The sequence below is a fragment of the Canis lupus genome, chromosome 32 (genome assembly GCF_048164855.1).
Source record: "Canis lupus baileyi chromosome 32, mCanLup2.hap1, whole genome shotgun sequence".
Taxonomy (NCBI): Eukaryota; Metazoa; Chordata; class Mammalia; order Carnivora; family Canidae; genus Canis; species Canis lupus.
In genome coordinates, this window is record NC_132869.1 from 27,889,589 (window position 1) to 27,901,560 (window position 11,972).

General features: G+C 43.8%; 1 protein-coding gene across 5 annotated transcripts; it reads left to right on the plus strand.

The window, feature by feature from the left end:
• Positions 1–2,281: 2,281 nt before the first annotated feature.
• Positions 2,282–10,793, plus strand: GCNT3 (glucosaminyl (N-acetyl) transferase 3, mucin type). Of its 5 annotated transcripts, none has more exons than XM_072808830.1 (4): positions 2,282–2,439; positions 4,399–5,569; positions 5,954–6,191; positions 7,668–10,793. In XM_072808830.1, the coding sequence occupies exon 4, from the start codon at positions 7,722–7,724 to the stop codon at positions 9,039–9,041; it is 1,320 nt and encodes a 439-aa protein (XP_072664931.1). In that variant the 5' UTR covers positions 2,282–2,439; positions 4,399–5,569; positions 5,954–6,191; positions 7,668–7,721; the 3' UTR covers positions 9,042–10,793. The 5 variants fall into 5 exon arrangements, with proteins under 5 accessions (XP_072664931.1, XP_072664933.1, XP_072664935.1 ...); XM_072808832.1 differs by having other exon boundaries at positions 6,005–6,191; XM_072808834.1 differs by having other exon boundaries at positions 4,399–4,638.
• Positions 10,794–11,972: the final 1,179 nt, after the last annotated feature.

The window sequence follows — 11,972 nt, forward strand, 5'->3', positions numbered from 1 at the left end:
TATATAGCTGCTGAAGCCATTACATCTGCATTCATGAATTCCCAAAGAAGGCAGAGAAGGACTTAGCTTCTCCTTTTTAAAGAACTTTCCCAGAAGTCCCATTTCTCAGTTCCAATGATATTTTAGTTTATGGTTTCCATATAGTCAAATCTAGTTTTTGTTTATGATATTCTGGTCTTGGTGTAATACTAAAAAGAATTTCTTGAGTATCATAAAGATATTCTATACACTATCTGGAAATTTTAGAACTGTTTTTTTCTTTTTAGATTTAAATCTGAAATTTATGTTTATAGTATAGGGTAGAGATCTAACTTTCTTTTCCCAAATGACTTCTCTCAGGGAACATTTTCTTTAACCCATATATTTGTTTATCCTATAGCCACTAGCCAAGACCTTTCCCTAGACAATGCAGGAGGCAACGACATACATTCTTTTTTCCCCCCTAGATTTCATTATCACTCGTACTTATTTGTATTTCTAACCATTCCCTTTTTAGTTTTAACCTCTGAGCTTCTGTTATATCCAGTGCACGTCTCTGTTTGCCCTCACACATGGCACTGTGATCTATTTTCAGACTATCAGTACCTTGAACGTAGATAACATCTCAATCAACTCTATCTCCAGCATTAAAATTTAGCAATATCCTCAATCAACAGTCATTAAGTGGGGTGAATGAATGAAGCACTGCCATGTCACATGCCATTTATTGTTCCATTTAGGTTACTTCTTAATGACACAATGGAGGCACCTGGGTGGCTCAGTGGTTGAGCGTCTGCCTTTGGCTCAGGTCATCATCCCGGGGTCCTGGGATCCAGTCCCACATCGGGCTACCTGCAGGAAGCCTGCTTCTCCCTCTGCCTATGTCTCTGCCTCTTTCTGTGTGTCTCTCATGATAAATAAATAAAATTTTTAAAAAAATGACACAATGGGAGCCACCTTAATCTCATTATTACCATGCTTCTAAATCTGTTTTATGGCAGGTTATTTTTGAGAAAGTTTCCTAAGCAAAATTAATCCTTTTAATTTTAATTAATCCCTGTTTGGATTTCAGTTAGCTTCAGCTCGGTGCATAGCTTACTTCCAGGAGTCTCTACCCATTAATTCCAGTAGCTACAGTCGACCCTCGAACAATATGGAGTTGAGAGTTGCTCTCCCCTACTACTGCACAGTCAAAAATCCATGTCTAAGTTCTGACTCCCCAAAAACTTAATAGTCTACTGTTGACCAGAACCCTTACGGATAACATCAACAGCCGATTAACACATATTTTGTATATTATATGTATTATATACTGTATTCTTACAGTAAAGTAAGCTAGAGAGAAGAAAATGTTACTAAGAAAATCATAAGGAAGAGAAACCACATATACAGTCTTGCACTGTGAAAAAAACTCCATATTTAAGTGGACCAGCATAGTTTAAAACTGTCTTGTTCAAGGGTCCCCCATACCCGTTAAGCCATAGTTCCAAGACTCTAGTACTTAAAAGACCCTCCCAGGGACACTGAGGCTTCTGTTCATTCTGGGGAACCTTTCTGGGGAACCTACTGCCTGTGGGTCCTCACGCTGACCCCACCATGCCACAGTGAGATCCAGTGCATTTTGACAGGTTTATGAGGCCAGCAGATGGAGAACGTGGCTGTGGCTGCCCTCTGGGTCTGTGGTCCCGAGCCTGGCTTTGGTAGAAAAGGGGTGCCACCCAAAGTTGGGGATCTGGGGGGATGAAGGGAGCACATAAGGCCTCCTTCACAACTGAGTGGATGATCTGCCTTGGGATGGTGAGTAGGAGGGAGCAGGTGGGATTGTATCCACCTGAAGAGATGAAGGCTTTCTCTCCTAGTTTGGGAAGTCTTTCCTGCATCTAGTGAATAGGTACATACTGAATTCAGAGGGGGGGAGGCGGGGGGGGGGGGGAGAGGTGTCTTTTTTTTCTTTCTTGAATCTCTTTCCCTTTTATACTCCAGGTTGTGGGGTGTGGAGGGGGAGGGCCTGGTGAGCACCTGGCCAGCCAGCACCCCGCGGCTGAGCGTGGGCTTCGTAGTCCAGCCCTGATTCGAGACAGAGTTGATCGTATTGGGTCTTTTAACCACTGCTGTGTGGCCAGATGTCAAAGCCCCCTTTTCCCCAAGAGCCCACCGACCTAGAGCATATCCTCAGTACCTATGGTTCCTTTCAAACCCCAGCTCCCACTCTACCACTAGTAACACATTAACCTGGCTTAGGGTCTGCTTATCTATTCTTACTTTCTGCCTCGCTGAGTCACATTCCCTTCTTTGCCAGTGCATGGGGTTGCCCTTGCTGTCTGCTATCACAGTGTAGCATTTCTTTCCCGGGAAGCCTTAGAGTTCTAATGTCTACAATGCCGGGTGCTGAGTCAGAAAGAACAGGATTTCCAGGAGCTACTGGCCTGATGAGGAGATGAAGCTTGATGCCTCCCAGAGGTAAACACCACCATATAAAATAAGTGATGAGGGGGATCCCTGGGTGGCACAGCGGTTTGGCGCCTGCCTTTGGCCCAGGGCACAATCCTGGAGACCCGGGATCGAATCCCACATCGGGCTCCTGGTGCATGGAGCCTGCTCTCCCTCTGCCTGTGTCTCTGCCTCTCTCTCTCTCTGTGTGTGACTATCATTTTTTTTTTTTTAATTTATAAGTGATGAAAGGGGGCATTTGCCAATCTGTTAATTCAGCTTAAAATGCTTAGATTCTGGTGCCCTGGGCCTCCTTCTGACTCTATTATTAGTACTGTAGGGTCTCCCGAACCTTCATCCAAATTAATGCTGAACTCCACTGGATTCTTCTGGATGCACCCTGAGGAACCCGGCTGAGTGTCCAGGTTCCCTCTTGGTAGAACTCCTAGGTCTTCCCACAGTCATATAAGGATTTATAATTCAAAACTCCGGGGATGAGAGCAAAGCTATTTCCCCAGTGGGGAGGCTGAACTCATGAATCTTACTGGTCCCTGAGGAGCAAAGATAGCTGTGTTCTCATACTTATTATCTGGTTTCGTGTTGCTTTTATTTTTGATAGTCGAGGGAGGTGAGTGCCCTCATCATTTTCAGTGCTCGGGACCGTAAATATCTTCCTGTCATCCTGAACTCTAGGACACCTTTGCCTCCAGGTTCAGCAGGGGTAGAAGAAACTCTAATGAAGGGCCTTGGGCTCTGAGTCTGGTGTCCTGCCTTGAAACAGCCTGGTTCCCAGGCACTGTGGGACCGCTGCCTCCCTCTCGCCTACCCCTATCTTCAAGGCCAGCATGGACTGCAAGTGTGGAAGGTGCGACCATCCTGAATGTCCATCTGAGTGACCTCTGCAGGTTGCTTGGCTCCTGATTCTCCTGCACCTCCAGCCATTCCATTCCTTCTCCTGCACTTCCCTGGACTCAGCTGCAGCTCAGCCCTTCATCCCTGCGGGGCTCACGCTGACCACTTAAACTGAATCTCTTTCGGGGCACAGAGAGGGGGACATTTTCAGGCCTTTTGCTGGTCCACCCATCTGGCCACGTTACCAGCATCAACACCTTCGCTTGATCCAGAGTTCAAGAGTGCTACTTGTACCCTCCTTGAGCTATCCTGTTTGTAAAACAGGCCTTTGTGGTCTGGCACTGGAGCCTATGTGAGCTTCATCAAGGACCTGCATATGGCAGGTATTAGGCCAAGTCTCTCACATGTGTTATCATGTTTAACCCTCACAGCCATCCTATAAAATAGGTATTGGTATTAGTCCCAATGATACAAAGGAAATCACTGAAGCATAGATGGATTATAGAATTTGCCCATCATCACACAGCTCGAAGGTGACAGAGCCGGGATTCAGACCTCACTGTCTTACCAAAACCCAGGTGTGCCTTTAAGTACTACCTACTAGGTATTCCTACTATGTAGATTATCTCAACCAACTATATCTACAATTAGTTGATTTTTTAAAAATTTAAATTCAATTAATTAACATATAATGTATTATTAGTTTCAGAAGTAGTTTAGTGGCTCATCAGTTTTATGTAATACCCATTGCTCACTACTCAAGTGCCCTCCTTAACACCCATCATCCAGGTACCCCATCCTCCAACCTGCGTTCCCCCCAGCAACCCTGTTTGTCTCCTAGAGTCAAGAGTCTCTTATGGTTTGTCTCCCTCTCCGATTTCATCGTATTTTACAACCCATTGAAGTTATATTAGCATATATTTAGCAAATAAGAGTGGATACCTATTTGGTTACCTTAAAAATCAAATGTTTAAAATTTTCCTTTAATCGAGAGATTCTGTGGTATGATTTTTAGGGGTAAGAAGGTGGGACTTGGAGGAGGCCATCAAAGAAAAGTCATACATAAAGAAATTGGAGAGATTTTTGCAGATTCAGATACTTGAACGGGCGTTTGCCATTTCCTTGTGTTTGCCTCAGAAATGTCACAGCTCAGAAGAGATAGCCACACAGACTCTGAATGATGGAAGCCGACAGAAGACGGAGCCAGTGGAGTGGGGTCAATAAAAGTGGGAGAACAGATGACCCTATATGGCTCCCTGCCCATTGGCCTGTCTCCATCTCCACAGTCAGAAACAGGCAGAAGAGGCCCCAAAAAAGAAAAGACCCAAGTTCCCTAGACTATACTGTGGCTGCATAACCAGTTCTTGCAGGGAGGAGGTAACTGTGACCCACCTCCATTACTGTGCCGTTGTCTTCAGATGGAGCCCACATTTTGGAATCAGCTGGGATTTCTGCTTTGTCGGCTCCGCCCCCAGTTGGGCTCGGCCAACAGGGGGCGCTGGAGGGACAGGAGGCGGGATTTCTTGCTATTTCCTGTCTACTTCCTGTCTACTTCCTGTTTACCTCCTGCCTACTTCTTGTTTACCTCCTGCCTACTTCCTGTTTACTTCCTGTCTACTTCCTGCTTCTGTGAGCATCACCATGTCAACGCCTGTTTACCTGGCAGGGGCGGCGTCTTTGTGTAACTGCGCTGAATCCAGTTAACAGTAACGGTGGGCAGACGTCAGGGTGGGATCTCAGCCCGGAGGCCCTCCTCCGAGGTCAGAGACCCCAGACCCCAGGAGGAGCTGCTGGTGTCCCTATCCCAGAGGTCTTGAGTTTCAGCTTGTTTGGCACCCTTCTTCCTAAAATTTAAATTAAAAAAATTCCCAAAACTTGTCTTCATTCCTCCTCCGGCTAGTTACAGCAATTGCTACTTCCCTAATTTAGGGTGTCCTAACACCCCTCCCTCTCTCCTACAGTTATCTATTTAACTTTATATCTATTTAAGTTCTTTATATTAAATTTGCCCTCTCAAATATTTAGCCAGGAAGGCTGCTTTGTTCGGGGCAGGTGGTGGGGAGGGTTGGGTTCAGGAGAGAAATAGTGGCAAACGGTATAAGCAGTTTTGAAGAAGCCATTTCCGCCCCCCTGTATTGCCCAAGCCACCCCTGGGGCTCTTGCTGAAGTCTCAACAGCCCAAAACATTAATCCAGTCCCTCCACCACCAAGACCCTAGACTCCCAGACATTAGTGAGTGAGGTCTACAATCTGGAACCCTGTGGTTATTTTCTACAACTCACAGATTATTAACAACAATGAATGACAGGTAAATGGATTTTTTTTTTTTTTTTTTTTTTTTTTTTTTTTTTTTTTTAGCAGTTGCCATTTGGAGAACAAACTCTGGTTGTACGGACTTTTTCTAAAGTTAAAAGAAAAATAAAGGTTTGAGGCATGGGTGTATCTGTGTTTCTATGGTTCCTTGCTAAGGGAGGTGGGAAAGCTTTCAGGTTCTTGTGTGAGCATTGACAGGTTTTTATGAATGATTTTGTGGCAGGAGAGCATGGTTACAGACGGTTGTTCTGGCCAAAATACCTGCTTGTGTTCTCAGATACTGCCAGCATTTTCTTCCTGCCTTATTCACCTCCCCGAATGACGCATACTTGAGCATATGCTCTTGAATGACATTATGTGAGCTTGTGCTCTTATCTAGGAGCAGGAAACTGGAAGGTGATAGAGCCACCTGCTGCTCTCTACTTCGCAGAGACTGAGGAGGAGCCTGAGACTGTTCGTGGACATCCTGTGAATATCAGGAAACATTTTGGAGGGGTTAGAAGAAGGGGATGTGGCATTCACATGTGTGCTTCCATGGATTCCAGTCCATCTTCTCTTGGAAACAATCATACCCTGGCAAGTGACCTTTCCTAAGCAAGAACAAAGGTGTTAAAAAGGTGAGAATTTTCTTAATGATTCATTTTTTTCTTCCTTTTAGATTCCCATAAAAGTTATGACCAAGAAGGGCATCATCTTATGCTTAGAATACAACAAAGGAAAATAGTCTTTGTTGGGAAGATTTGTCACATTTTGTTTTGCTCCTGTTAGGGATTTTTCCCCCCTATATCATGTGGTTTTCTTTGATGGTACCCAGTACCCTGTTTTGTATTATTTAAAAGGTGGCTGTGGTTTGGAGGAAGAAATATTAGGCTTGTGGACAAAAAAACCTGGGGATAAGGGGTGTGGGGATGAGTCCCATATTTCCTTCTTAAAATATACACGGTATTTGGCAAGTTATTTAGCTTTTGTTTTCCTATCTGTGAAAGAGGCCTAATAATACTGCACTTCAAGTATGTTGTGAAAATTAAATTGGACAATGTAAAGAAATATTTCTGGCCCATAGAAAGCACTCATTAAATGTTGTGTATGCATAGCTCTGTATGTCTCTGAGTATAGATATATTTTAAATTTGGATAGACTGAGTTAATTATATGAATGATTACAATGCATTTTTTGATTATATCCAATTTTTTGTACTTCAAGAACTTTAAAAAAAAAGATTTTATTTATTTATTCATGAGAGACACAGAGAGAGAGGGAGACAGAGAGACAAGCAGAGTGAGACACAGGCTCCATGCAGGAAGCCCGATGTGGCCCTCGATCCCAGGACTCCAGGACCATGCCCTAGGCTGAAGGGAGGCACCCAACCGCTGAGCCACCCAGGCATCCCTAAGAACATTTTTTTTAAGGGTGGCTAGATACCACATCTAACCAATGAATTACATGTGGTGAAAGCAGCCTAATAACAAATTGCCAAACAAGAACTAGCAATGTACTTTTGATTTTACTTATTTTTTCCAAGTGTCTTTATTTGTAAATAATCTCCACGCCCAATGTGGGACTCGAACTTACAACCTTGAAATCAAAGGTTGCATGCTCTCCCAACTGAGCCAGCCAAGAGCCCCTGTACTTTTTCTTTTAAAAGGATTTAAATCTTTGCATTTCTAGAATGGATGCCGAGAGTCTGAATTTCCTGGATTGTCTCCCTACAATGATTAAAAATTCCAGGCCCCAGATAAGAGCTGTGTTAGAAACTGAGTGGTAAAGGGTGGAGGTGAAGACAGAGGAATGAAAGGTGGGTAGGGACTTCCTCTTACTCAACGTCAGTGGTACTCAGTTCTGCTTCCCTGTCTTTTTCTCTTGGGGTGGAGGTGGAGCCAGATCTGGAGCCCAGCATGAACAGCTAGTTTGTAGGGTCAAGTTATAGACCTCCATGGACAAGCTGGGAGGAAGAGGTTCCTAGGCAGGTCTTGACCAAGGATACTTGTCTAGAGAAGAAATACCTCTTCGCTATCACTTTGGAGTTGAACTTGCTGTTCCTGTGAATACATTCAGGGTTAGTTTGTAATTGAAGGCATTTTGTTCTGTCCAAGGCTTCCATCCTCTACTTGCTTTCCTGTGCCCAAACTCCACTGGTTTCTCATTCCATGAAGATGATTTGGTGGAAGAAGCGCTGCCGGCAGCATTACCTGTGGGCCCTGGGCTGCTATGTGCTGCTGGCTGTTGTTGCTCTGAGATTTTCTCTTAGATTGAAATGTGACTTTGACTCCCTGGATCTGGAGTCCAGAGATTTTCGAAGCCAGCACTGTAGGGACATCTTGTACCAGTCGCTGAAGCTGCCAGCAAAGAGATCCATCAACTGTTCTAGGATCATCCGAGGGGACTGGCAAGCAGTGTCGGAGGCTCTCCTGGACAACCTGGAGGTCAAGAAGAAGCGGAAGCCTTTAACAGACATGGACTACCTTAACATGACCCGAGACTGTGAGCACTTTAAGGCCAAAAGGAAGTTCATACGGTTCCCTCTGAGCAAAGAAGAGTTAGACTTCCCAATTGCATACTCTATGGTGGTCCATGAGAAGATAGAAAACTTTGAAAGACTGCTGCGAGCTTTGTATGCTCCTCAGAACATATACTGTGTCCATGTGGATGAGAAATCCCCAGAAACTTTCAAAGAGGCAGTCAAGGCGATTATTTCATGCTTCCCAAATGTCTTCATAGCCAGTAAGTTGGTTCGGGTGGTTTATGCCTCCTGGTCCAGGGTGCAGGCTGACCTGAACTGTATGGAAGACTTGCTCCGGAGCTCAGTGCCATGGAAATACTTACTAAATACATGTGGGACAGACTTTCCTATAAAGACCAATGCGGAGATAGTCCTGGCCCTCAAGATGTTGAATGGGAAGAACAGTATGGAGTCAGAAAAACCTACTGAGTACAAGAAGTCTCGCTGGAAATATCACTATGAGGTAACAGACACATTGTACATAACCAGCAAGATGAAGGATCCTCCTCCTGAGAATATACCTATATTCACAGGGAATGCCTATATTGTGGCTTCTCGAGACTTCGTCCGACATGTCTTAGAGAACCCCAAGTCTCGAAGACTGATTGAATGGGTAAAGGACACCTATAGCCCCGATGAGCATCTATGGGCTACCCTTCAGCGTGCACCATGGATGCCCGGTTCTATTCCTTACCATCCCAAGTTTCACATCTCAGACATGATAGCCATTGCCAGGCTGGTCAAGTGGCAAAGCCATGAGGGAGACATCAGTATGGGGGCACCTTATGCCCCTTGCTCTGGAATCCACCAGCGGTCTATCTGTATTTATGGGATTGGGGACCTGCACTGGATTCTTCAAAACCATCACCTGTTGGCCAACAAGTTTGACCCAAAGGTGGATGACAATGTTCTTCAGTGCTTAGAAGAGTACTTACGTTATAAGGCCATCTATGGGACTGAACTCTGAGATATCCCATCATAATATTGCTACCTGTGGGACAGGAACATATGCAGACATGCCCAGGGGGTGCTGGGACAGTAGGGTGGGGTGGGGCTCTAAAATCTTTGGGATCCCCAAGTCAGGGGGCTGCTATGGGGGTGCGGGTAAGTAGATCTCCTGCCTTATTACTTGCTGTCCTGGGTGAACACTGGGTGTGCACTCACCTCACTCCTAATAGCTCTCCCACTGATGTTCTCACAGAGTGAGAGTCAGAATCAAACCAGCGATTTGGGAGAGTAAGGGGAGGGTAGTGTGGCAGGGGACCCTGGATTTCAGTTGAATGCTTGGTGTCTGCTTTTCTACTCTGTGTGAACGCTGGTTCTAATAATTCTAGGCTTTGGTAGTGGGGATGGGGTGGGACTTAAGTGGAAAGAGGGCCTTTGGGTACTATTAACTTAAAAATAAATAGCTCTTGATTCAAAGTCCTTACTTCTATTTTTTGTCTAGCAAGCCAGAAATAAGATAAAAGTAACTATTTGTGACATTTAAAATCCCTGGTGGCTGGCAAGAGAATCTCCATTATTCCAAAGTGATCACGGCAGGGTATGCAAATAGCATATTCAAAAGAATATAGAGGAACAGAATTGAATCTTTCATTATTAAAAGCCCTCCTCATTTTGTTTACACTGACAGATTCATGACTTCCCCATAAGGGAAAAAGCAGGACAATTTAACCAATTTGACCACTCATATCCTCATGGGTCAGTTACAGCATTAATTTTGCCAGCTTCACAGCCAAAGCTTAATGTCACATTAGAAAGATAATAGCGATTTAGGCAAGGCCATCATAGAATTTATTGTCCAAACTGGAACACATTTTAATGGGGAAGAGGGATACCACACTATTAATAATTAGGTTGGGAAACAAGCATGAACTAGGACTGCCTAGCAAAATCAGGAAGTCTGGGTATTCCAAGTTAGACCTTGTTAGTCAAAACTCTTATTTAAGTATATGAATGGAATGGTCGGTATTTGTAGTTCTGTGATTTATACATTTCCTTGTGGGGAGACAATTGTGTGTGTGTGTATTCCCTCCCACCCCCAATAAATGTTGCCCAGTGAAATATTTCTTTCTGAAGCTCCAGAGATGAATGTTAAACAATTGGAAGGCAATTGGCTATTCGTCGTACTCCTCTGTGATGGGCAAGGGATGTTATATAAAAAGAGAGGCATATCTTATACATAGTGCAGCTATTCTTCTGCTTATGGTATGCTGTGGAAGAGGGATTTATACACAAGTTAATGTAACTTGAATGATCCTGTGATGTCATGATGTCACTAATGTGTCCATCTCTGATTCATTTAAGTTCTCTCTCACAATCAACTTTTCCTGCAACTCAGTGACACAGTGAATTTTCTAATTATAAGTTACTTTTTTGTAGGGTTGTACTCCTTTGGTAATGGGCCTTGACCACCCCACCTTACCTACATTGCAATATTGAGTCCTCTTCACCTTGCTCCCAGCCCCACCAGAGATGACCGATGAGTAGCCATGTGCCCAGCAGATGAGCCCTGTGAGGTCTGTTCCCAGCAGTGCTGATCATGGACCTCTCTATTAGCCTTTGTGACTGTCCTTGTTCCTCCTCTGAGGGGGCTGTGGGATGTGGGCAGAAAAGCCCCCCTTAGTGCATGTGAAAAAGAACTCGGGTCTTTGGTCTCATGGTCAACTTCCTCTGTAATTTATCATGTGAAATAAATTATAATTCTTAAAGATAAGAATGTGAACTTGTCATTTTGGGGGGATAAGTTGTTGGAATTTTCCAAGCACTGAAATTTTCTCTAGAAGTACATTCAGGTGAATATAGGAGGTGCTCTCTATTTAATAACACGAGGTCTTCATATCAGAAGGGTCAAATTATTCCATTTGTTTAGTGTATTTTAGAATTCATACAATTAAACCATCATATCTGTTGATTTTTCCTTTCCTCTGAGTCATACCTGTTTCTTTAACCTTCCTCTGATCAAGAAAAATTGTGAGTTGAGCAATGATGTTTGTATTACCTCTCAAGGTTTGAGTGTTTCCTCTTTTTGATTTGGTAAGCATTGCTTTAACAACTATATTTCTGTTGTATGCCCTGCCTATCGTATCATTGCTCTTGATTGAGTGAAAATTTCATTAAGGAAGAAAAGGCAGTTGATAATACTGTTTGGAACAGATGGCCTGACTTATTTGGAGAGGTCAAGTATTTGCATTAAAAATAGAACAATTATACACACTGCCTTAATTAAGTACCTTAATTGGACCAAAGATCTGTTCTTTCTTCCATTCAGTCATTTATTACAAAGATGATTAAGATATCATTCCCTTCTCTATGAAGCTTGAGTGTATGACAAGGACTGACATAACTCCTGTGTTTATTCCACAAACATTAACTAAGCTCTTACTATTTACTAGGCGTTGTTCTTGACACTGGGGATATAGCAGTCAACAGAAATCCTCATGCTCCTTTTGTTCACATACTAGCAGGAAACTACTGTAAACAGATAAGTAAAATATATGTATATTGGAAGGAGATGGTGCTAGAGAGAAATTGAAGTAAGTGATAGAGACCTTAAGAGAGTGGGGTAGAGAGGGAGAGTGATTAACATTGTAAATACTGTGGGCAGGGAGGCCCTTGATGAAAAAGCAACATTTGAGTCAAGATCTGAAGAAACAAAAGGGCATGATCCATGAGGATAAACGAGGAAAGAGCATTCTAGGCCAAGAGGAGACTGGCAAGGTCCCAAAGCAGGAGCTCATCTGCCACATTTGAGGACAGCAAGGAGGCTAGCGTAAATGGAGCAGAGGTACCAGGACAGGTTTTGAATAGAGGACTGGCCTGATCTGGTTAACATTTTAGTGCTCCACTGAGAACAGACTGGTTGGGAGAGGGATGGCGGCGGGGTGGTAAGGAGCAG

Bases quoted from the DNA above. Each gene is read 5' to 3' on its own strand.
- GCNT3 (XM_072808830.1), top strand. From the start codon at position 7,722: ATGAAGATGATTTGGTGGAAGAAGCGCTGCCGGCAGCATTACCTGTGG.